The 24,719-nt window shown below is 38.6% G+C and overlaps 6 protein-coding genes across 6 annotated transcripts; 3 read left to right on the top strand and 3 right to left on the bottom strand.

Annotated features, from left to right (window-relative positions):
* Positions 1 to 1,208: 1,208 nt before the first annotated feature.
* On the bottom strand, positions 1,209 to 3,110 carry MONOS_3001 (putative E3 ubiquitin-protein ligase UPL2; the record flags this gene model as incomplete). Its single annotated transcript, XM_067872968.1, has 1 exon — positions 1,209 to 3,110. One exon carries the CDS (start codon positions 3,108 to 3,110, stop codon positions 1,209 to 1,211), a length of 1,902 nt encoding a protein of 633 aa, XP_067731378.1.
* Positions 3,111 to 4,772: 1,662 nt separating this feature from the next.
* Positions 4,773 to 14,368, top strand: MONOS_3002 (uncharacterized protein; the record flags this gene model as incomplete). Its single annotated transcript, XM_067872969.1, has 2 exons — positions 4,773 to 4,897; positions 4,981 to 14,368. The coding sequence occupies 2 exons, from the start codon at positions 4,773 to 4,775 to the stop codon at positions 14,366 to 14,368; spliced, it is 9,513 nt and encodes a 3,170-aa protein (XP_067731377.1).
* A 173-nt stretch (positions 14,369 to 14,541) lies between these two features.
* On the bottom strand, positions 14,542 to 15,699 carry MONOS_3003 (Syntaxin 8A; the record flags this gene model as incomplete). Its single annotated transcript, XM_067872970.1, has 5 exons — positions 14,542 to 14,816; positions 14,907 to 14,977; positions 15,067 to 15,147; positions 15,201 to 15,310; positions 15,356 to 15,699. The coding sequence occupies 5 exons, from the start codon at positions 15,697 to 15,699 to the stop codon at positions 14,691 to 14,693; spliced, it is 732 nt and encodes a 243-aa protein (XP_067731376.1). The 3' UTR covers positions 14,542 to 14,690.
* A 68-nt stretch (positions 15,700 to 15,767) lies between these two features.
* Positions 15,768 to 16,493, top strand: MONOS_3004 (dUTP diphosphatase; the record flags this gene model as incomplete). The annotated part of the gene is made up of 5 exons (XM_067872971.1): positions 15,768 to 15,871; positions 15,937 to 16,028; positions 16,100 to 16,169; positions 16,247 to 16,361; positions 16,419 to 16,493. The coding sequence occupies 5 exons, from the start codon at positions 15,768 to 15,770 to the stop codon at positions 16,491 to 16,493; spliced, it is 456 nt and encodes a 151-aa protein (XP_067731375.1).
* A 657-nt stretch (positions 16,494 to 17,150) lies between these two features.
* MONOS_3005 (uncharacterized protein) lies at positions 17,151 to 18,206 on the bottom strand (the record flags this gene model as incomplete). The annotated part of the gene is made up of 1 exon (XM_067872972.1): positions 17,151 to 18,206. One exon carries the CDS (start codon positions 18,204 to 18,206, stop codon positions 17,151 to 17,153), a length of 1,056 nt encoding a protein of 351 aa, XP_067731374.1.
* Positions 18,207 to 18,759: 553 nt separating this feature from the next.
* Positions 18,760 to 24,682, top strand: MONOS_3006 (uncharacterized protein). Its single transcript, XM_067872973.1, has 2 exons — positions 18,760 to 19,108; positions 19,188 to 24,682. The coding sequence occupies exons 1-2, from the start codon at positions 18,814 to 18,816 to the stop codon at positions 24,581 to 24,583; spliced, it is 5,691 nt and encodes a 1,896-aa protein (XP_067731373.1). The 5' UTR covers positions 18,760 to 18,813; the 3' UTR covers positions 24,584 to 24,682.
* The last annotated feature ends 37 nt before the right edge of the window (positions 24,683 to 24,719 follow it).

Below are 24,719 nucleotides of genomic sequence, written 5' to 3'. Positions count from 1 at the left end.
AAGATCTGAATTCTGCAATCATTTGCTGCAGAGAAAAAGCTATTGTCCAGACATAAGGAAAGTGTCCGCATATTATGAAGGTCACAAAATATTTGGCATGAAAAATTTTTCATAGAAAAATCCTATTGATTAATTTTCTGAAAAAAAAGATATTTTTTTTAATAATCAAATAAATGTTCTCCTTCACGAGAGTTCACTTGAATGGAATGCAAATAACAGCATTATCAAGTTTTTATGCTTCAATTTGAGTGAAGTTTCGTGAATGGGAACAGAATTTGGACAAAACAAGTTATTTTTATTTTTTTAGAAAATGTGTGATTATTTTTGAAAACATCACTTTTTTATTGGAGCTGGAATTTCAAAAATAATCACCAAAATCAACGTGTGTTTTATAATAAAAACATTTCATTTGGATCATTATTGCTTTTTGCTCAAAAAAGTTTTAAATATTAGAATGGATTACAAAATACTTTTCACACATTTTTCTTTTCTTTTCATTTTTTTATTGATCAAAGAATTTTGTCTTAAAAAATATTTCAAAAAGTTCATTATGTTCTTTTTGCAATGGACAAAAGCAAAGTGCTGTTTCAAGCAAAAAATATTTTTGGAAAGTTATTCTCTTTTTATTTCGTCACATGAAAATATGTGATTTTTATTAAAAAAATGATTCACATATTTATTCATGTGTAGGAAATAAAAATTTATTATTTTTATTAAAAGAAAATTATAAAATAATTATGACTGAGGTTGATATTTCAGTTTTTCAAAAAAATGGATTAAAATCAAAACTCTTTGGTAAAAGATTTAAATATTCAATAGAAATTAAAAATATTCGAAAAAAAAGAAATGCAACAGTAATCACATTACGCAAAATGCTCAACTCAAAAAGCTCACGGAAATACTAACAAATCTTTAATAATAATAATTGAACAAAAATTTTAAGCTCTTTTGAATATATATTTTATATACAACAACAACAAAAAAGAATCATTTACAGAAACAATGTTTAATGATATTGAAAATAAATTTGAGTTATTGAAATCTTTCAAAAACAATATTATCCGATGGCCATTTGACCTAAATAAATTCAATTCCCGAAAAAAAGATAGTTCAGATAACATCTGAACCCAATCATTAACAAATTCATTGACTTTTTGAATCATAACGTTTATTCACATTACGCTTTAAAGAATGGAAGTAGCTTGACTTTACCACATTTCAAATCCAACACATCCTTCAAAACATGCAATAAGCAAACACTTTCTCATAATTTCCTTTGAAGAATACAAAGGCAAATCAATCTGATTATTGCAAGTGTGAGATCTTGGCAAAATATCTTTTCTACTAATTATCATATAAATTCTAAAGCAACGCAGTATTTCTATTGTCCCAATCAACCGCGATGCACCTCCAAATGGAACTCTTGGAGAACCTGTTACAAAAACCATAAGCCTTGCTTTCTCTTCCTTGCTCATCTCCTCAACAATTTCAAAAAACCAATCGATTTCCTTATATCCAGCACCATTGACAAATTCTGTATGTGCCCTTAAATCTGAAGCATTTACTTCCCCATCGCCGCACATAATCATTGCTAGTTCTTCTCCTCTGATAGCTGATGCAACAAGCTTTAGTGGTATAACATCATTAAATCCAACGCGGATTGCCTCCATCTGCTGCTCCGTTCCCCACACAAGATGGGCAAGACAAGACAATGCAACAAATTCTTCTCTGTTTTCCATCACAACTTGAATGAACTTCCCGCCAGGCACAAGCGGAAACTCTCTTGCCCCATACTCGTCGTCTAGGGTTGTCACAAAATGTAAATCTAACTCAGCCAGCTTGGCTGGGGTTTCACACTCCAAAACGTATTGCAAGGATGAACAGATATCTGCTGAAATTAGCGAGAGATCATTGAGCATTTCTTTTATCAGATGTGAAGACTTCGCAGATGGTGAAGAGGATGAAGAAGGAGTAAGAGATGACGCAAACGAAGACGAACAGTAGCCAGAACGCAGAAGCTGTTTGAAAAAGAGTTCATTAATATTAACAGGCAAAACAACACTCATTTCAAATGCTTTTGCAATTATCCTGCCGAAAAATCTGCAAAATGTTAAATCTTCCAATGTAACTTTCTCGCGCCTTCTCAAAATAAGAGAACCACAACCCGCTCTTGATGTTGTTGAATCAGTTATGCAGTTCATAATGCCCACGTTCACATCACATAACTCGCTTACAACTATTGTCACAAACTCTCTAAACAACCCTCCATTATCAAACCCATATTCCCTTAAAAATACTATCATCCATTTTGAGTCCAAGTCATTCTTGCTCATCTTCATAACTGTGTTGACTGCATCCCCAAAAACAGACTTTCTGTGTAAATATATGTTAAAGCCCCTTCTTGAGAATAGTTTTTGATATTTGAACACACTTGCAATAATCTCACATTTTCTCTTGTTTAAATCCTTTTGAAAATTTTCTTTTTTCGAATAAGCAAGATATGATGACTCTTCAAAAGGAAGCCTCTTTGATTCACATCCAGGAAGTTTGAAAGCCTCCGGACAGTCAGATTTTGGTGAACTCAAGATGGATGTTGAAAGAGTGCATAATTCAGAAAATGGACGAAGTTCCAAAGTGCGAGAAGATGCAACGACTTTATTAGGTTGTGTAATATGCGGCCTATAAATATACTCGTTAAATATTTTTGTCATTAAAATACTTGAGATTTGTTGACAAGAACAGGTCTGATCCATCAAAAAAGATGACTTTGTTTTTTCAAGCAGCGTTGCAGAACGCATCAAATCATCACCTGGGAAATCGTTGAATCTTCTAGTGCCAGACATTTTTGCGCAGTAAACATGATCCCATAACTGCATATTTACATTTTTCAACATCTTGATTGCGTCACTGGCAAAAGATCTAACTTCTTTATTCTCATCTTTTTCAAGATCAATCAAAATTGCATCCAGCCCGTAAAAATGCAAAAATCTATGATTTGAGCTATCAGAACACAAGCATTTCAGTGCAAAGATGATGCTGCATTTTGGAACAATTGGAACTTCTTTTGGAGTCAAATTTCCCAAAGTTGAAAGAAACGTCAAAAATATCATGCATATTATTCTGATATGCTTCTCGTTTATCTTCTTGTACATAAAAATAAAGCATAATATGCATGCAACTTTCACTCGATCGATAAGTAAGAAAGATTCATCTTTCATCAAATTAATGTAAAATTTTATTAATCCACTGCTGTGAAATATATTCACAAAATGACTTCCTTTGCATGAATGCCTCATTCCAACCAAACACAGAGAAATTACTATTCTGTTGAAAACATTAAAAGATGCTTCAATTCCTGATGATTTCATTTTTCTAACAAGAATCTTGGCTGTGTCTGCACGAAAATGCTTCTTGCACTGACGATATTCCATGCGCTCAATATCGATACATAATTTTGTTACTTCAGCGCGTTCATTTTCCTCTGTTTCAAAAAGAAATGCTTTGATAATAGCTAGAAAAAATCAAATATCCACAAAAATTTATTTAATAAAAAGAAAAAACATGAAAATTAGAATCAAACAATGCACATTAGAACGAAAATTTATTTTTCTTTGTAATTTTTGATTAATTTTTCCAATATGAAAAACAAAATACTCCATTGATCGTTGCAAAGCTGGTAATAACTTATATTAAGGTTTCTTGTGTCAATATTTTCGATGTTTTATAATTATTTTTATTTGATGAAACTGCACTTTCATCATAAAAGGATAAGAAAAAGATATGAACAAAATGTGGAAAAAAAAGATGAAACAAAAAAGAAAAGAAAAGAAAGTTTGAAAGTTTTTCGGAAAAATTTGTTCGATAAAAACGTTATAGAAGAAATCCTAACCAAATTAATTCATTTCTTTGAAATGAAAATTTAACAAATTGCGGTTAAAATATAAAATTTACTATTTTTTTTTTGAAAAGAATATTAAATATAAATAATAGTTTTTGCATTAGCATTTTTATGATTTTTAATATCACAAAAATTTTCATATTTCATTGCTTCAATGCAAAAAAATCGGTTCTATGATTTTTTTTCAATAGTTAACTTATGTCAAGCTATATTTATTCAGATAAAAGAATAAGTCAATTCAAAAGAAAATAAATTGGGTTATTCATGGATTTAAACATTGTTTTTTTGTTTAAATCATATTTAAGAAGTCATCATGAAAAAAGCAAAGCTTTTAGGAAAATGGAGTATATGTGAAGCATACCCAGAAGTGAATTGGAGAGCAGCTACAGATGGAACCATCAAATTCCTTACAAGTTTTTTAATTGGAAAAGATGTGCTGTTTTTTGGAAATGATGGACAATCCTTCAATTCATCATTTGAAAGAGATGTTTATTCTATTTTATTTTGCAAGTTATATTTGTTTAATTTTATTAACTCTTTTTGTAATTGGAAAAATTTCCATTTTAATGAATGTTTTTATTGTATGAGATTAGAGCATTTTATCTTTTCTTGAAATCAAACTTCGTATGTCATATCAACAAAGACTCCTATTTCAATACATCGAATTCGATCAGTCAAATCCAATTTTCATGATTTTTAACACTTCTCTTCAATTAACGAAGGACTGCAGCGATATTTTCGCAATATTGCACTTTGGTTGGCTTTTACATTTTATGTACTTCATGACAATATTTGATTACTTATAATTTTAGAAAATGGAATTTGGAAAATTATGAATGCTCTTTCGAAGAGCACAATTCCAAGTTTTTTTCAAATGACAAGAACTGAACCATTGGATCATCTCCCCGAAGCCCCTGATCCATTTATTTCTGGAAAATGCGATGTTCCATCCTTACCGTTGCATTTCATGTTTCATCCATCTTTGAAGGAATTTTTCAAGTATGAAAAGTGCAGCCATTTCCAAATTAGATGAATAATTAATAAAATTCACTTATCGTTCATTTATAATTTGTAAAATGAAGGTCATTCATAACATATCACAAAACACGACGTTCAAGTGCTGATATGAGTTATTTATCCTCCAGACTTACAACACACACAACGGATGCTGTGCTCAGCAAATATCAGGAATCAATAAACGCTACAATACGTAGAATGCAAAGAAGTCCGAATGAACTGGTTCCGTATGCAGCTATTCTCAATAATCCTTTGGTTCAAATGAAAATAAAAGACGAAAATACAAAAATTAATAGCAGCAATTCCGATGATGATAAAGCGGAAGAGAAAACGGACATTTGCAATGAAAATCGCAGCGGGCTAATCAAAGATAGTGATAAGGGGGAAACAGTCAGTATTTCCCGTGAAGGTCAGTTTGACAGTAATGATGATGAATCCCATGCTTTCGAAATTGGATATCTCATCCCAGTTAATCTGTTTTCTCGATCGTTCGTTCTTCCTGATTTCTGTGCAACCGCCTCTGTTGTTGTAACACCCTCCACACAAAATATGCATCTTGATCCAAATAAACAAAATGATGTGAATCCAAAGCACTCACGAGACTGTTTATTTAAACAATCTTCATCTGCTTCTTCTGCTTCTCGTTATGTTTCTTTGGAAATTACTGGGTTTGTGACGTTAGAACAAGCATTTTTCCATTCATCGCTTGTGAGTCGAGTGACAAGCGCTTGGCTTCACTCAGCTTTTACTCAAAAAGTTATTCCTCATTTGAGCAAAATCGCATCATCGTCTTCTTTTTCACCAAGTTCTTCTTTGGCTTTCTCACCTTCACCTTCAAATTCTCTCTCTTCATTTCCCTCTTCCTCTTCTTCTTTGATGACACCATCTTCTTTTCGTGCGAGTGCTTCATTGCATTCTCAATCCTATTCTCATTTTCATGGGCAGTCTCCGTTCACTTCACCTTCCTCTTCTTCTCTTTCATTGACACCTTCATCGTCTTCTTCTTCAATATCCACACTCTCCACATCATCAACCAATCACGTGCCTTTCACCATCAAACACATTCAGGATGCATCATCTTCCAACGAATCATTGTACGTGTGTGTCCCGATGCTGGACACAAACTTCGATTTGCTCAAACAGCGGCTGAATGTAAGTTCAAAGCAAGTTGCTCAAAAACAAGTGTTTTCATCTTCCTCAACTGATGCAGAGTCCAGTGACTCAACTGTTCAAACAGTTGTTCAGAGTATGAAAACACACGACTTAAGTATAGAAACTGAACTGCAACAAAATACTGAAATGGAGACAGAAAACGAAAGCAAAGAAATGCCTTCGCTCAAAAAGAATCAGAGCGTTTCTTTTATGACATCGTTTTTAAGCCATTTCGAAGCACAGCCAATGAAAGATGCAGACACAATTGCCACGTTAATTCACCAGGAAGCGATTCAGCCACCGAAACAGGAAATGGAGCTGAATAGTTCTGCATTTGCCTCGGAGCTTTCTGATACTGATAAAAAATTTCTCCAACAGACTCCTTTGAATTCAGAAAAGGAAGCAGAAGATAAAAAGCTCGATGCAAATGAGATAAGCACACCACAAAATGGCGCTGTGGCAAAGTTAAATGATACACAGTCAAAAGAAGAAAGCTTTGTTTTTGTTCCGCATCCGCAATCTTCAACGACTTCAATGCTGCCTGAAGCATTTCCCCTTTCAAACGAAGCATCTTCAACAGAACTGCCCGCAAAGCAGCTTCCAACCGAAAGAGATCCATCAGCTATTCAAACAACTGCTCATTCAAACAATAACTTTAACGTGATATCTGCAACGAATTTTGCATCTTCTTCTTCTTCTTCTTCTTCTTCCTCTTCACTTATCCGTCCTTCCATTTCAAATTCTCTTCAGCAGAAAGTTTCAGCGATTCATGCAATTGAATCGCCTTCCAATTCATTCCACTCTTCAATTTCACTTTTGTCGCACACACCAAAAACACGCAATCCATTTGGAAAGCGCATCATCAGGCCAGTCTCCACACTGTCAACGTTGATGAACTCAATCCAGTCGCCTTCCATTTCATTTTCAGATGCTTCTTCCATTTCTGAATGGGAACCAAGTGAAAAGACACTTCAAGTCAATTCTGAACGCGAATCGTTTAACACACGCAATGATCAGTCCACTTCACATTCTGAGGTAACCAGAAAAGACGAACAACAGAACAATGGAGATGAAGCAGGAGAATCACAATTACCTGGCTCAGCAGACCAGCAATCGCACAAGGCTGATTCTGAGGATTCTTTCATTTCACAGCAGCTGTCTTTGTTATCAACGCCATCGCAGCCTTTTTCACCTCATCCAGCATCTCATTCTCTGTCTTTGCAGCCTCTTGGAACATTCTCTTCCTTCTTTCCTCTTCCTTCTCCTTCTGCATCACCAGACTATCTATCTGAGAAGTACCCTTCAAGCAGTGCTGAATCTCCACTTCAAATCAAATCGAAGCCTGCATTCCACTCACTCTCACCTCCGCAAGCGCATTCCACTTCATTGGATCTGTCTTCTCCCCCGCCAGTCGTGTCGAATCGCCACCCAGAGACGCTTGTTGCATTTATCTCTCATTATGTGACTGATGAAAACAATCCACTTAGTTATTCTTCGGATTCATCATCATCATCTTCTTCTTCTTCTTCCTCTTCTTCCTCTTCAGCCCTGTCTTCTTTAACAACTCCAACATTCTCTCAATTAGCCAATCCATTTTCATACACATCAAATTCTTTGCCTGATCGTGTTACAGCAATTCTTCCTTCATCAGATGACGAAGAAAACACATCGAATGATCGATTAGCAAATCAAAATCCTTCTCTTTCTGATCTTTCTTCGAAGTCATTTTCTCAAACAGACTCCGAACAAACATCTTCGACAAGTGACTCATTTCAGCTTCATCTCAAACAGCTTGGCACAACTAGCAACACAATTCCTTTTGTCCCTCCGAACTTTTTCTCATCTGCATATCATCAGTCGCTGGATGCACCTGGCCGACAGTCAACATCTCATCTTTATTCTCCATCTGTTCTCCACAAATCAATCACTTCGGACATCACTTCACTCGCACAGACTCCACTTCACATGCGCACACAAACATCGTCTCCCTCCATTTCTCATTTGTTGTCATCAGACTTGTCATCTTTCAGATCAACGCAGCAGTTTCATACTCTGCCTGCGTCTGGACTTCCACCTTCATCTGCTTCTGAAGAATTGTCACAGTTTTCTTCTTCCAATCCTGATGGAATTCTATCCGATCCAACATCTTCCACTGTTCTTTCACTCGATGCATTTCGCTCCATGTCGCATTCCATTTGCCCATCTCAGCCTCCTCTGCACAGCGTGTCTGCTTCAATCCTGTCTTCATTTGCTTTCGACGATCAATCGAAGAATGGAAGTAAATCTCAGAAATACAGAAGGCGTTCACAGCGTTCTTTGCAAAGCAGCAAAAGTCGAACCCAACAGAATGCAGATGAGGAGCAAATGGACAACACCAATCAGACTGAAGACAATGCTGATGCTTCTGACTCAATTCGCCCTCGAAAGAGGCATCGTTCAGAAATCCTTTCAGGAGAATTGCAGGTGAATGAATCAACAGGAAAATCAGTGAAGAAAAGATTGAAGTTAAGAGCAGATCATCCATCAAAGAGTGATGGATTGGGCGATGCTGCTGAAGGCAATGATGCATCAGGGGTTAAACAATCAGAAGAAGAGAATAAAGGTGAGTCAGCAGGAAATGAAGATGCCGCTTCTGCATCGTTGTCTGAGCATTCTGACTTTGAAGATTACGAAAGCGGAAGTGGAGGCTTCTTGGACGAATCATCAGACAGCTCCTCATCTTCTCCATCTTCCTCTCGCATCCACAAGAAGCCATACAAATACAAGTCACAGCGGAGAGGCAGAAGAGGCACAAAGAAACTTAGAACGAAGCTTCGAGGAAGGCTTCACACATACACATCACACTCGACGTCGCAGAGAGACATCATGAAGAGCCTGATGAAGTCAACTGGCGCGAAACTTAGCAGAAAGAGAGAGTTTGAGAGAGCAGTGGCTCCAGTGGCAGATTTCCCGAGGATGCACACTTATGGAACAAAAATGCAGAGTGAAAAAGAAAAGATCACAAAGACGCCTGCAACTCGTAAAGGAAGGAAGAAGAAAGAGGAAGAAAGTTCTGAGCAATTTGAGGAGTCTTATAGCGAAGATGAACAAGAAGAGGAGAATGAGGATTCGATTGAAAGCAATGCAGAAAAGGATCAAACCGGAATTGCTTTGAGGTTGAGGAGCAGAAGCACTCGAAACAAATCACAATCGCAGGAAGAAGACGACGACTTGATAATTATTGAAGGAGGAGAAAAGCAGCTTGCAACAACGGTTCCAGAAAATGAGAAAACAGCCAACGAAAAAGTTGGTGAAGATGAGAGCGATGCAATTGACGAAGATCAAAATGAAAATGATGATGAAGAAGAAAATTTGAAAAACAGCAAAAAGTCGAGTCTCAAAAATGAGCAAAAAGGAAAGAGCGACAGCGAATCGGATTCGTATTCTTCTGATGTCTCATTCAATTCTGATTACAGCGACACAATTCCAAGCAAATACAAAGAAAAGAGATCAAAAGATTCAAATAAGACTGATCAAAATAATTCTTCAAATTCAACAGAAAAAGAGCGTTCAAAGCCAAAAAGCAAAGCCAAAGCAAAGTCAAAAGCAAAGGCTAAAGCAAAAGCCAAAGCGAAGTCAAGCGCCAAACAGGCACAACAGTCTGCCGCAAAGTATCCTTCACTCCATCTCCTTGAATCATCCCCGTCGCCTGAAGTGGTCTCTCAGCCCCCAGATTCTTCGCCAATCTCTTGCACTGAATTCACTCTTGCTCCATATTCAAACCCTCTTCAACCATCTGAGCCAAAAAGAGTAGCTTTGATGAAATCTCCGCTTCAACGAAAAGAGCAACAGAAAGTGCAAGTCGCTCCTGTTCGTACAAATTCCGTGTTTCAGTCGAGAAAGGAAAAACTACTTTTAACATTTACTAAAAATCCGATAACTCTCCATTCAATTTACACCAATAATTATGGTGATGAAACGAACGATGCAAACAATTCAAAGATAGAAAACTATCATTCGAATGTCATCTTTCAATCAGAATCTTCTTCTTCTCCATATAATGATCCGATTATCGAGGCAATTCAAGCCAGATTCCTTCAGAATTTGCATTCTGCTCTTTTTCTACCATCGTTCTTCCATCTTTCTCCACACAGACTCATTCCATTGTCAAGATTGACTACTCATGCGCTTCTTTTGGAATGCTGTGCTCAAAGTGCCTTCATTGAAAGCGAGCAGTTTATTGCAGCTCAACGCTTAGGAGGCAGACAGCACAGCCATCATCAGCACAGACACCAACAAGAGAGTGATTCACAGGCAGTGTATGTTTGGCAGACCGGAAGCTATTCATTTGATGTTTCTGATCAATTCAACACATCATCATTAGATTCCACTTCTTCTGCTTCTGCTTGTTCTTCTTCTACAGAATCACAAAATCGTTCAGTTCTGCATGTTCGATGCTTCAATGCAATCCTTTTGAGCGAAATGAAACAACAAGAATTCCTTTACGTGATACATACTATTTACAAGTTGTGCACACAGCCCATTTCATGGAAGCAGAGCGAATCGCAGCTCACAGCAACAATAAACTGTGTTACTCTCACTGCATCTGCCGAGATGCTTTTATCTCAGCGATTTCTGGAGCACATTCCAATTGCTGTTCGAAAGCCTCAAGCGAATGAGTCTTTCAGTTCAAGTTCTTCCATTTGCTCTCCTTCACCTTCTCCATCACCTTCGCCATCACCTTCTCCTTCTCCTTCTCCTTCACCATCAGTGCCATCAACACAAACTCTTTCAAATATTTCTTTCCACAGTAACTCTCGTTCTTCTCTTTCATCATTTTCTTCAAAGTCATCCTCACAATTAGTTCTTCCGAGCATCACATCCATTATAATCAAAGATGCTCACATCTTTTCAGATTACACGCAAATTCTTCGTCCTCGCATTTTTGCATTTCCTCGCAGAATACATTCTTTATTCCCTGATGCACCAATAATTCTCGTATCACCTCCACTCACCGCATCAACTTTTCAGTCATGCTTTTTACCTGCTTATACATTTTTGTGGGATGTTACAGAGAATTTGCAGCAACAGAAGCAAAAGGAACAGGCGCTCAACACTGGAAAGACTGAAACTTGCGAAAAGAACAACAAAGAATTGACTAATAAATCAAACCAGGAGGCATCTGAGAAGAAAGAAGCATCATCAGAGCAACAGGAAAGCCAAAACGAAAGCCAAACAAATTGTGAAACGATTTCAACTTCAAACAAATCTTCTGAAGTTGCAAATACAATTGATGAAAATATTAATATGAAGAAAACGAAAACAGAAAGTTCTGAAGATGAAGCTCACATTTCATCATTAAGCAAAACGATCGTATCACAGTTTTTCTTCCCTTCTATTCCAGTCATCCGTCCAGAAATATCCATAAAGATGAATACAACCAAAACAGAATCAGCGCTTTTGTCTTTGTTTGCAGAGTCAAAAGCGACATTCACTGCAGTTATTGTCTCCACTCAACATCAAGCAGATCAACTTTCTTTCTTTCTTTCATCTTCAACAGTCGCACGCCCAGCAAGTTCGTCAGCTCACAACACCGAAGAAGGCACCGTTGATATTTCATATTCTTCTTCTCGCACCTCTTCTATTGCGCATGCTGTCACAACAATATCAGCGTATTCAATGCATTCAGGAAAGCCTCTTGAGCAAAAACGAGAGATTAAGCAGCTGATGATGAGCGAACTTTTACAAAAACAAGCGGCAAATGACAAAGCGAAATATCAGCCTAAATACAGAGCTGTTGTATGCACGTCAGTTTCAGCGTTGAGTCGTGCAGAAGCAGCTTTGATAGATGAGATAGTGTTTTTTGGGATGCCTAAATCAATCGAAAGAGTGACTGACGATATTAACACAGCTGGAGAGCAAGTTGAATGGCCTTGTTCTAAAGAATTTTATGAAATGTGTGCTGAAAAAGCTGAAAAACTTGAAAGTGAGAAGGATATTTCTTTCCAAAAAGACGATACGAACAATGAAAAAGGCGAACAAGAAATGATAATAGACGAAAATGAAACGAAATCAATTGTATCTACTGTATCCAAACAAAAAAAGAAGCTGAATGTTCATTTTCTGTTTGATGGGAAAGATTATCTTCCTTTGCGCAATCTTCATTTGTCCAATGTACTCACCACTGCTCAAATCTCAGCTCTGATGGCGTGTCTGTTTGACGCAGAGCGCAGAAGGCAGCAAATTCGCTTTATTCGTCAACACGCGGAACTTTCACAAGAAGGCAATAACTCTGCAACAGATTCGAATGCAATTCAGCTATCAATGGAAACACAAGAAATTTCTTGGTGTGCTTTTGTTGGTGGAGAAGCAGCTGAACCTGTGACGGAAGCAGATGTTTCAGTTTCTCAAGCAAATCTGGCAACCGATCTATTCATCAGAAAGGAAATGATCGAGTTCATTCTATTTCTTCTTCAACATCCAGATTCAATTAGCATTCCTCCATCTTGGATTATTTTAACACAAGACCCATCAAGTGAATCTCAACCAACGGCCATGCATCTGTCAATCCATTCCACATCTTCTTCATCTCAATCGTCAAATGCACAAATTCAAAACTATTTGCAACCTGAGCCTCATTGCTTCCCATCAGCTCCACCAATTATTGTGCCCCTTTCACTTATTCCTATTCGATGCCGCGTATGCTTTGTCAGGACTGCTCCATCTGTTCTTTGCACAAAATATGCTCTTGTCAAAATTATCATTGACACACAGCCAAGGACACACGAGCGTTTCACTTCTGTTACCGGAAGCGGAAGTGATGAAGGGCTTTTCTATGTGGATGTGGTTGAAGTGGCATTGCGGTGTGGAGTTACGGGAGAAGAAGTTGTTAGACAGCTTTCATCTTTGGAAAGAGTTGGTGAGGTGAAGGTGGACTGGGAAAGCGAGTGCGATAGGTATTGCATACGCATATTGCCTTTAAGAGCCGGTGTTGTTTGCCCTGAATTGCTTGATGCAGAATCGAATATCATTGACGATTCAATTTCAAAGGATGACAACTCAATTAATTCATCATCTGAAGAACCGTTAATCCTCAGAGATATTTCAAAAGAAACACAAAATCAGAAGATAATTAGTTTGAATTCTTCATCTACGAAAAAACAGAATGAGTTGATGCAATTATATCAAAAAGGAGAGCTAATTTCGTTGTTGATGGACAGAAGCAGGAAGAAGTTAACAACACCTCGGGGCTTATATGATGAGATTGTTTTATTGCTGCAAAATGCTTTAAATCGTTTTGATCGCATCACAACACAGCGTGTTGATGAGCTACACAAGCTGTTAAAGGAGATTGTTCATTACTCAACATTTGAATGTGGCTCAAATGAAATGAACATTGAAAATCCGATAACTACACAATTTTTAAAGTTCGTAGTTGCAAAGTATTTCTCTCACTTTACTGATATCGAAGATCCTTTCAAAGATATTCTATCTAAACTGCCAGCGTTCTTAAAACTTGATGATATTCAAACTACATCTCGACGCATTGAAGATAAAGTTGAACCAGCAACATCTTTGCAAATGTTGAATTCCGAATCACAAATGAGCAACAAACAAAAGAAAGAACAGTCAGTCAACATACTCTTCTCTATTGTTATTTCCAATCCACGATCTCTTCCTCTTCTTCACTCAGATGTGAAGATGAGTGTGGCTGCATTGGAATCTTCATTTTCTTCTTTTCAATCAGCAGCCATTTCAACAACTTTACTCATATCTCCAATCACCATTCCTTTCATTTCTGTTATTCTTGCGAAGATCTTTGTTGGCGTGCATCCTCTTCCAATAACAACATCAATGGGCTCAACAAGCCCACCTTCAGGTGGGGTGCAGCAATATTCAGTACATAAACTATCAAATTTTGGAGCAAGCACTTTCTCGCAGCATGACCCACCTGCTCTTCTATCCTCCTTCCGCCATTCTTATCCATACATCCCCACACAAAGCGTCAATTCACCATTCAGATGGCAAATTGGAAAGGAATGGAAAACAATTAAGGAATTTTGCGATCAGATTGTGAATCAATCATCTTCAGAATCTTCATATCAACAAAAGATTCAACAAATTAAAAGCAATAGACAATCGTTCAATGCAATAGTTCGAATAACTGAAATTATGAATCAACCTTCATCACAAGAGAACTGTGGGGCAATGGTGGAATACATAACCTTGTGTCAAAAAATATCCTCAATCGTATTTTCCAGACATCCACAATGGGTTGGGCTATGGGGAAGATACAAAAACGTTGATTTTTCTGTGGTATGATTTATTTATTCTGATATTATTTCATTCATATTTCATATTCCTTTTGATGAATCACTTTCTCCTTTTGTAATTCGCTGCTTATTTCTTCGTAAATATCTTTCTTCTCCATTCCTTCAGCTGAGATCGTCAATTGAAGATTCACTCAAACGAATACAAACTGCTTGAGAATTTTTGGAAATAAAATCAATTTTGATAATCTTGATTTTATGACAACGAAAAAGTTCATAACAGAAAGATGAAGATTCATGAAGTGGAATAATGAACATTTAAAAAGCTTTTGAAAAGTCAAAGATTAAGAGAAATTTTATATCTTCTTGGATAATCATCCATATCCGAGGCCAAAGTTATTGCTTGTAATCTGCATAAATAAGATTGCCACTAAGACAAGAATCGTGAGATAATATTTCATAAATCCTGATTTTTTTCGGAGTTTTTCTGCTTTTTTAGTCTGTCAATGTGATAAGAAAATTAGCATCAATTAATAAACCAAACGAAGTTATAAACCGAAAAAAAGAATAAAGAAACAAGTAAATCAAACAGCATCAATAGTTCTACTTTCTGCATTGTCAACTTTATCTTTCACTCTTTCAAGAATTTCATCTTGGCTTGCTAAAAATTAAAGCAAAATGAAGAAAGAAAGAAAGAAAGAAAGAATAATTCAAATATATTGAAAATGCATTTTCAAATGATTATCAAACTCAATTCTGTTCCAATTTCAATTGCCTTCATATGTTCCATTGATAATTGTGCATGAAGTTCGTCCAAAACTTCATCTTGAGCTAAATGCACGATTAAAAAATTACGAAAAAAACATAAAATCAAAGCAGAAAACCTTCTATTTGTTGTTCATTTATTTGGGCAAGTTCATCGTCTGTTAGAAGTCGTGTTTCTTCGGTTTCACCAAGAGGGACAATCCGAACCCCTTGATCAACAAGCTTTGTTCTATAGATAGATTTTTTAGTTATTAAACATTGAGAAAAATCAAACCTCTCTCCTATTGGACCAGAAAATGACATATTTACTTTGGAAGTTGCAGTCGACAATCGTTGTCGAAATCCATTGAATTTTTCATGCATCAGTTGTGCATCATATTGACTTACCTTCTTCTTATTTAATAAATTAGAAATAGATGATTCTAAAATGTCAGCTGTGGCTGTTATTTGATCAATGGCTCTTCGAGTTTGCTGATGCTGCTTCGAGTAAGCTTGTGGAGCAGTTCCTGCGTTTAATGCTGCAAGACGTTCATTTATTTGTCTGGATGTAATTTGAAGTGATTTCTCTGCGTTCTGAAGAACAGCATGCCAATCAGCAGAAGTTTTTATTTTCGTCATTTAAAGTATTATGTTATGGTTTCAAAAATTTTTAATTTTCATTTTTATTATTAATCTTTTGATTATCAATGGCAGAAATAAAAAGGCCAATTGTACAATTCAAAAAACTGTCTCCTGACGCAATTCTACCGGTTAGAGGCTCTTTGCAGGCAGCAGGACTCGATCTTTTCAGGTGAAACATATATTATTTAAAATATACAAGTTTATTACAAATATTTTTAAAATAAATTATAACAGCAATGAAGAAAATGTGATTCCAGCAAGAGGGAGATGCGCTATTCAAACTGGATTGACGATGATATTGCCGGATGGTTGCTATGGAAGAGTTGGTATGATGATAACCACTCTTGAACATATTTGATGATTTTTTTGTCTTCTTTTTAATGTTACGAAATATCAGCATCTCGATCTGGACTTTCTCTGAAAGAGGGAATTGAAGTTGGCGCTGGTGTGATTGATCCAGATTACAGGTTTGACCTTTGCGAAAGGATATTGTTTTAAATTCGCGTTTCTATTTTATTTATCATTAATCATTCAACATACAAAGAGGACCAATTATTGTGATTTTGTACAATCACACGGATCACGACTATCAAGTGAAAAAAGGAGCAAAGATTGCACAGCTTATCTGCACTCCGTTCATAAGTGCCGATGTTGTTGAGGTTATTCAATTTATTTTAATTGAAAATAATTATCCTTTTTTATTTCAAAAAATTCAGTTCACCACTTCTCCGATTTCTGGTTCAGCAACAACTGAAAGGGGAGAAAAAGGATTTGGGTCAACTGGCTTTTAAATACATTTCGCAAACTTAACAAAAATAATAAAGACTTAAAGCACATACAAGCGTTTTTTTGTTGATACACCGCCTTCTTTTTTGTTTGACTGGTCGGAACGAAAGTATCCTTCATTTAAAAATTCGTAAAAAAAATGAATTATTTGAATGGAACGGTAAACAAAAATGTCACAACGCAAAACTTACGCGAAATGTATGTACATAAAGAACATTACAAGCACGATAATGATAAGCTCCACCAATCATAGATTCAAACATTGCTGAAATTTAAAAAACAAAAAAGATTAACTCAAAATTTCATAACAAAAATCCCATGTGCAGATAAAAGTTTGTCAAAATCAGCGAAAAAACAAGCTTTTAAAGAAGTACATCACAGATATATTAAAAGAAGGAGAACGAAAAAAGCTTTATGAGAAGCAGCACTCTCTGAGAAATTAAATATTTAACTTCAAAAACAAACCAATAAAGAAAAAATTCCACAATGAATTAAAGAAAAAAAAAGTGAATAGCAATAAAATTTATGCAACCTTTGAATCGTTTACATATCAAAATGAAAATCATTCAGAGCCATTTGGACATAACAGTTGAATAAAGAACAAATAGATTACAAAAGAGTGAAGGAATAATTCGATAGCATTCATAGAAAAATGCAAATCATTATTCCCAATCCATTTCAACTTCTTTAAATCCTTGATGCTTGTTTTTCCACTCTTCTTCGACTATCTTCTCATATTTCTTCATTATTCTGCCACCTCCCTTGCATCTCTTCATAAACAGCGAGCAATCACCTCTGGTAAAGTGGAGATATGGATTTGCCCCTTCGCACTTCTTTCCGCACTCAAGACAATAGCTCACAGAGCAATTTGTGCATATAATTCTGTTTGGCGTGCTGTTGGTGATGTTCGGGTGCTGCTTGCATTTGGGGCACTTAATCTTCGAATGCCAGTCTGCAATTTTTGCCTGCATCTCCTTCATCATCTGCATCTGCGCCCATCTTTTTGTGCCTTCACAGATAGGCGCGTTGTGAGTGCATCTTGGATCAATTGCATTAATTTCCGAGACTGAGGCAGAAGACTGCTCAGATGACGAAGAGCTTTTGGGATGAAGTGTGAGGGTTAGAATTGAACGTGGTTTGCGAGCGGGTTTGCTGCAGAAGCGACAATAGGTGTGTTTGCAATCAGGATTTGTGCATTCGCAGATAAATGAAATGTCTGCAGAAAGCTGTTCAAAGTAATCTTCAAATATTTGCCCAGTGCCCAACGTACTCTGCAGTTTTCCCATTTCCATTTTGATCAAATCTGGCCAATGCTTTGCTCTCAAATGTTCCTTTGCTTCGTTCAGAGCATTTTCCGGAATAGAATGGCATTTTGGGCATTCAAGTCCAATAGAATTAAGCTTCATAAGAATGTATTCTTTTTCAAATTGCAAATAATCTTCTTTTAATGAAAGAAGTTGATGTATAGGGTCTTGAGATTTGAGTTTTGTGTCTAATGAAACCAACTCATTGCTTGTTCGGTTTTCGTTTGAGGATGAAGAATATGAAGAGGAGGAGGAAGAAGAAGAAGTATTGGGTGCAGATGGTTTTGAAGTTGGCAAAGCAACGGTAATATGACATCTAGTCTTTTTAATTTTCCTCTGATATGCATCATAATTAAACAAGTCATTTAGTAATAGCACTGCTCCGTTTAAAAGTGATAATAAAATCCATAACATAAATTTCGAGTGATAAAAATATATCGATGAAGCACTTGAAAGAACTGCTCCAAATAAGAAAATTGCCGTTCGGGTAAGACACAAATCATGCGATAAAACCACTTTATTAAACAAAGTTAGAAATGTTAAAAGGACATGTATGCAGCATAAAACACTGAGAAAAATAAAGGATATGAAAATTCAAAAACATGTGATTTGCGCATACAAAATTCCGGAATTCAACATCAAGCTATTACGTTTAAATGCCGAACAATTCACAATATTGTTCGCAGATAAGCTTCCAAGAAATAAGCCGGAACATAAAGAAAAATAAGGTAATATCATTTCGAAAACATCCTTGATTTTATGATAAAATGCCTTTGAATATTTAATTGAAAATTTTTTCACATCATTCACAAAATTCATTTTTGCCATCAATATAATTTTATGGTTATTTGTTTTTGTATCGTTTGTTTATTTGTTTTATTATTCATTTCGCAGTTCTAAATCGTGAAAAGATCATTGTCTTAATGATTTTCTTTTAGAAATATATAATTTTCGAAATTCATATATTGATCAAATAAGATCAAGATTAGTTTTTTGATCGTGTTCTTTGAAACATAGCTTGATGTCTCACATCTGGATTAAAGTGAAATTAGCTCAGCCAGATGGCAAGATTCATTCGCCAGAATCAATTCCCGTTCCAAATCCACACAAGCCATTTCTTGATATGGAATTTTTGACAATAGTTGGAACGAAATTCAAAATTGTTCCAACAACGCTTCAGAAGCAGTATACAATGCTGTATCAATCAAAATCATGCGGACCATTGATGGGAGAGAAAGTTAATCCAAACGATTCTTTTGCTTCAATGAATATCATGAAAGGAGCGACCTTTTTATTTGCACATAAAAGCATTCTTGGTTTGTATATTAAAAGACATTCGATTTATTTTTATGACTTTTAATATTTGTTCACATGTCTTGATGAAATTATTTCCAGGAGCCGAAGAAATTCAAGAGGAAGAGGAAGAGGAGGAAGAGGAGGAAGAATCTCGTCCAAGTTCATTTTTATCGAGTGTCGAAGTTCATAAGCCTCCACAACATCCTGAAATTGAGCCAGAAACTGATTCTTCTTTGCTAATGGAGGATGAACAAAATCTTCGACATTCTGAAGTTGGATCAGAAATAAATTCTTTGCAGACAAATGATATGGAACGACAAAATTCAGATCAAGAACTTGAATTAGAGCAAGAGAATGAACCTAAATTATATGTTTATGAAGAACAGGCTATGCAAGAAAATGAAGATGATGGAAGAAAAGAAGAAATTGAGGATGAGACGGTAGAAGTTTTGAGAGATGAAAGCGATGAACAGGAAAACAACAAAGCAGAAGATGCAGAGGAAGAATCTGTGCCGACCAAACCCCCTCCACCTGGATCTGCGCAGCTTTTATTCTTTGCTAAGGATTTTTATGATGCTGAAGATGCTGCTGCTGAAGCATCAGAAGCAATAGCAAATTCATCAACAAATCAAGGAAGCAACGATTTATCAGGGAAAAATAACAATTCTGAAGAAGAGTCATCAGCCTCAGAGAAACAAGAGGCCTCATCAGCAGATCCGTCAGCCACTCCAATTGAGAAGGAGAAGCCGAAAGAGACGACTGAAGCCACGCGGCTGATGTGTGCTGACTTGTTGGACGATGTTGTGGACTCGGCACTTGCACTGGCAGACGATGGAGACAGAGGAGAATCCGTGATGGAGAAGAAGAGGCGGCTGAAGAGGGAAGCGAAAGAGGCACGGAGAAAGGAAAGAGAGCAGAGAGCGAAGCAGAAGAGAGACGAAAGCATGAAGAAGAAGAAGATGCTGCTGGAGGCGATGACGCGGCAGGGCAGCTCACAAGACAGAGCAAGAACAGGTTCTGAAGGGAACGAGACTGATTCGCTGTTGAATTACACAGAAGCGATGCGAGATGAAGAAGAGCTGCTGATTGGAGCAGGGGAAGAAGGAGATGAAGAGATGAGAAATGGATCAGCTGCAGCTGGTTCAGAAGCTTCTGCTTTGCATTGGTCAAAAACTTCGGCTGAGGCGTGTGTTGTGTCTCGTGTGTGCTTTTCACCAACACCCGAAGAGAGAGAAATTGATGGAATTGGATTGAGTGAAGACGAAGAAGAAGAAGAAGAGGAGGAGGAAGAGGAAGAAGAGGAAGAAGAAGACGATGAAGGAGTCAATGAATTTGGAGATGAAGAAGACATCAGATTGAATGAGGAGGCCAAAATGAGGCGACGTGAAGCAAAACTTGAGCAGAAAGCGCAACTGAAAGCACTTCACAAGCAGGAGAAGAAGGAGCAGCAGGAAGAGCGAGGATTCACAGCAGAAGCGAGGCGGAAGAGACATTTCTATCGGATGAGAAGGATCAATGCGCCAGAATTCCTGCCTCATGCGCCGATTTCGAAGGACAAGCTGTTTCTGGCGAAGTTGTTGAATGAGGCAGATGGGATTGTGGATGCAGACACAGAAGAGAAGAGGAGGAGGCACGAGGAAAGGATGAAGGAGAAAGAAGAGAAAGAGAAGAAGAGGGAAGAGAGAAGGAGGATGGGATTGCCAGAAGAGGAGGAAGAGAACGGGGGAGAGGCAGAAGCTGAAGGGAAAGACAAAGAAAACACAAAGGCCAACGCTTCATCTCAGCAGCCAGTTGGCTCGTCTGATCTCTCACTTGTTTATCAGCCGTCTTCTCCTTTCTCTCCATTCATTCGTGTGCTTCAAGATGAGCAGACGTCTCTTCTGTCTGCACTGACATTCACTTACTCTCTTCTCTCTGACATTTCTGAGCTGAACGAGCTGTCCAACACAATTGCCTCAGCAGATGTGACTGTCAGGGCAGCACGAAAGGATATGGTGACCAAGACGAAGATTGCAGGCGACTCAGAAGGCATCCTCTCTCCAATGGACGCATCGCCTGCCAATTCTGATCTCCTCTTCAACTCAACCGCTTCTTCTCTCTCTCCGTCTGATGCTGCGTCTTCTCCATTGGACAGTTCTAGTTCATCTTCCAGCTATCTCTCTTCAACAGCTCCCAAACCATCCACTGGAAATACCTCTTCTCCATTCCGCCCTTCTTCCACTGCTCTTTCTCCACGCGATGGCAGACGCAGCCGCATGCTGACACCGTCTCGTCTGCAGTCGATGCTGCCCACTCCCACACTCACCCGCAACATCGCCCAATCTGCCAATCCTTCCTCTCCTTCACCTTCTTCTCCTTCTTCTGCACTCTCTTCCACTTCTCGCTCAGCCACCCATCCATCTCCCCTGAGATCCACTCGCTCCTCCATCTCTCCTCAAAACAGGCCAAACAGCACAGCAATGTCTCCATCAGCCACACCGAAGTCAAGAATATCCACTCCTTCTCGTCTGATGTCGCTGATGCCAAAGGTCAGCACCCCCGTAACTGATGGCACCTCCCGTTCAGCTGCCAACAGAAATCAGATGAATTCTACTTCTTCGTCTGTTGCTTCACAGCAGATGCAGACAACAAAAGGAGGAAAGAAAGGGCTGAAGAAGGAGAATGAGGCAGCCAGAGAAGAAACAGAGCAAGAAAGAAAGCAAAGAGAAATCGATCAGAAGCTGAGAGAACGGAAACTCACTCGCGCAGCAGCAGAAGGCGCCAAGCGGAAGAGCAATCCGAATGACCTGCCGCTGACATCATCGCCTGTTATGTTCCGTTCTCAGTCACCAAAAACACTCGGCTCCTCAGCAGCTGCTCCTTCTGCTTCGCCCAGCGGCTCTCCTTCGTCTTCTCTCTCACCCTCTCGCTCTCTTTCACAGTCACATTCACGCACACCATCACCTCCTTCTTCTTCATATTCATTCGACAACACCTCTTCTCCCTCACAAGTGAAATCTTCTTCAGATGCAGCTGATGTGCTGCCTCAGGCAAAGCACATGTTCTCACGCCACAGACACCGTGCAGGTGCACGCGATCTGGGAATCATCCAGACACCTGCACGGATTGTGCCTGGCGATGTGGAAGGCGCAGAGTCACCAGCAGGCGGAAGAGGAGGAGCTATTGGGTCGCCTGTGAGTCCACAAAGGAGAGGAAGAGGAGAAGGAAAGAGAAGCGAAAGAGATGGAGGAGAAAGCGGAGAGAAAGCATTGTACTCATCCTCTGCATTGGATGTGCTGTTGGCAGCAAAGAAGGAAAAGAGAGAGCAAGAGAAAGCAATGGCACAGGAAGAAGAAAGAAGGAAGCAGCTGAAGAAGGAGATGATTGAGAGAGGAGAGCCAATTCCAACAGTTCTGAATGCAACATCGCCAAGTGCTGATGGCAAATATGAATCGACTCAGCGATCGAACTTGAGATCGTATTCATATTCATCGAAGGATGACGATTCGGAAGAAGAACACGATTATGAAGGAGATGAGGAAGGAGAGGAAGAAGGTGAAGAAAGCTTCTTAGGAATGAATCAAGATGCCAATGGAGACAGAATGGCAAAGGATCACATGCAGCTGGCAACGAGCGATGGCTATTTATTCACCGTTCCGATGAGTCTGTCATCAGATGTGCAGCTTCTTATCTCAGCATCAGCCAATCTGGATGCCCAGAGAAAGAAGAACAAGAGGAAGAACAAGAAGAGAGGAGATTCATCAGAAAGCAGAAATGAAAGTGATGTTGATGACGAAGCAGTCACAATCAATGCAACACGTGCAGTTGTGGAGAAGATCCTCGACTTTGTGAATGCATTCAAAGAGAGGCAGAGCAGCGAGAAAAGCGAAGGTGCACAAAAAGCTGATTCGCAGACAGAAAATGAATATGGCAGTCTATCTGATGATTCGATCGCTGAGCTGAAGTATTTAACGTCTCTTAGAAAGAAGTCAGCAGAACACAAAGTGCAATTCTCGTTTGCAGGTGTTGATTCCATCCTGTTTCTTGGGGCAGACACAAAAGCATCAGCAGAAGGAGGAGAAGGAGAGAGTGGAGAAGCAGCTGGACATCCTCCAACATTTCAAGAACTCATCGACGGCGCAGATGAGCTGATGTGCCCGTCGTTTTTGCTGTATGTTCTATCAACTTATCTTTACTCTGCCTCTCTTTCTGATTCTGAAGACGAGGAAGGCAAAGAAGAGGCAGAAAAGGAGAAAGAGAATGCATCGAGTGTTGTCATTCAGAGGCTGAAGGACAGCATCTTCCTGGAGTCATTTGAGATCAGCGAGCTTCTGTTTCTGCTGCAGACACTCAATTCGTGTGTGTCTCCAGCTGTTGCTGACAGGCTGTGGTATGTTCGCTTGCTGCATCTGGTGGAGTCATCTTCATTGGACTCTGCTGTTGTGGCTGAGCGTATTGCTGGCAATATCAGCAAGGACAATAAAATAAACAGACAATCAAATAAAACATCATCAGAAGCATCGCCAATTGCATACTCGCTGTGTGCCAGCAGTTGGGTCAATGCATTTGCAGAGACACTTTTCACTCATCTTCTGAAGACACAGCTCACTCCAATTGTCGACAACTTCACAAAGCAGAGAAAACAGGCTCTGCATTCCATCCACGACAGAAGCAAAAGCAAATCTCGCTCTCTGTCTCCCTCTTCTTCTCCCTCACCCTCGTCCTCTTCTCTTCTTTCCCTCTCCCCTTCCGCATCGCCCTCATCCTCCCCCCGCCATTCACCATCGCCTTCTCTCTCTTCCCTCCTCGATGCCTCTCTCTGCGCCCCAGGCACCGCACAGCTGGAACAAGACATCGTCCAGGCATTTCAATTGTGGCTGCCTGAGAAAACACCCTCTGGCGGATTCCGCTTTGGCAGAGGGCTCTTTGACCCTTACAAAGAGGCAGGGGGCATTGACGATGAGGACGAAGACGAAGAAGAAGACGAAGAAGACGAAGAAGAAGGAGGCAAAAACAGAGATGGGAAGGAGAATGAGACAGACGAAGATGACTTGGAACCAGATGAGATTGAAAAGAGGAGGAAGAAGAAAGCAGCCGAAGAGACGAAGAAGCGTCTGCAGAAGAAGCGTTCTTCGATGTCTCCTTCTCCCAGTGCAGCAGACAACATAAGTTCTCTTCCTTCATCGTCGTCATCTTCTTCTTTTTCTTCCGCTGCAACACAACTGCGTGGCATGGGATTTGGCCGCTTCATCGTCCATCTTGTGCTCGAGTCCTCAGCCGAAGAGCCCCTCTCTCCCTATGCGCTGTTCCTTGTCTCTCTCTGCTGCCCTGCCCTCCAGTCGCTCTCTGTCTCCCACTGCAGCTGGCTCTCCACTCCTGTTCTCATCAGACTCATGCGCGTCTGCTGGAAGCTGTCTTATGTGTCTCTTAGCGACTGCCCCAACATCAACAACAACGACCCACAGCTCACGTCATATGCTGAAATACATCCTTCACTCAAAATTGAGTTGATGTGATTATAAAAATTTATCAATTTTTTATCAACATTTTTATTTGTGTTTTTTAAAATAAATATTTTAACAAGAACTATTTCACTAAAGAATGTGATATTTAAGTAGATCGAGATATTTTTTGTATTACTGTTATTTTTAC

This window comes from Monocercomonoides exilis (genome assembly GCF_001643675.1).
Source record: "Monocercomonoides exilis strain PA203 chromosome Unknown scaffold12-1864167, whole genome shotgun sequence".
NCBI lineage: Eukaryota > Preaxostyla > Oxymonadida > Polymastigidae > Monocercomonoides > Monocercomonoides exilis.
This window is presented reverse-complemented; position numbering and strand designations above follow the sequence as displayed.

Bases quoted from the DNA above. Each gene is read 5' to 3' on its own strand.
- MONOS_3006 (XM_067872973.1), top strand. From the start codon at position 18,814: ATGTCTCACATCTGGATTAAAGTGAAATTAGCTCAGCCAGATGGCAAG. The intron at 19,109-19,187 runs GTTTGTATATTA...AATTATTTCCAG, and splicing joins TGCACATAAAAGCATTCTTG to GAGCCGAAGAAATTCAAGAG.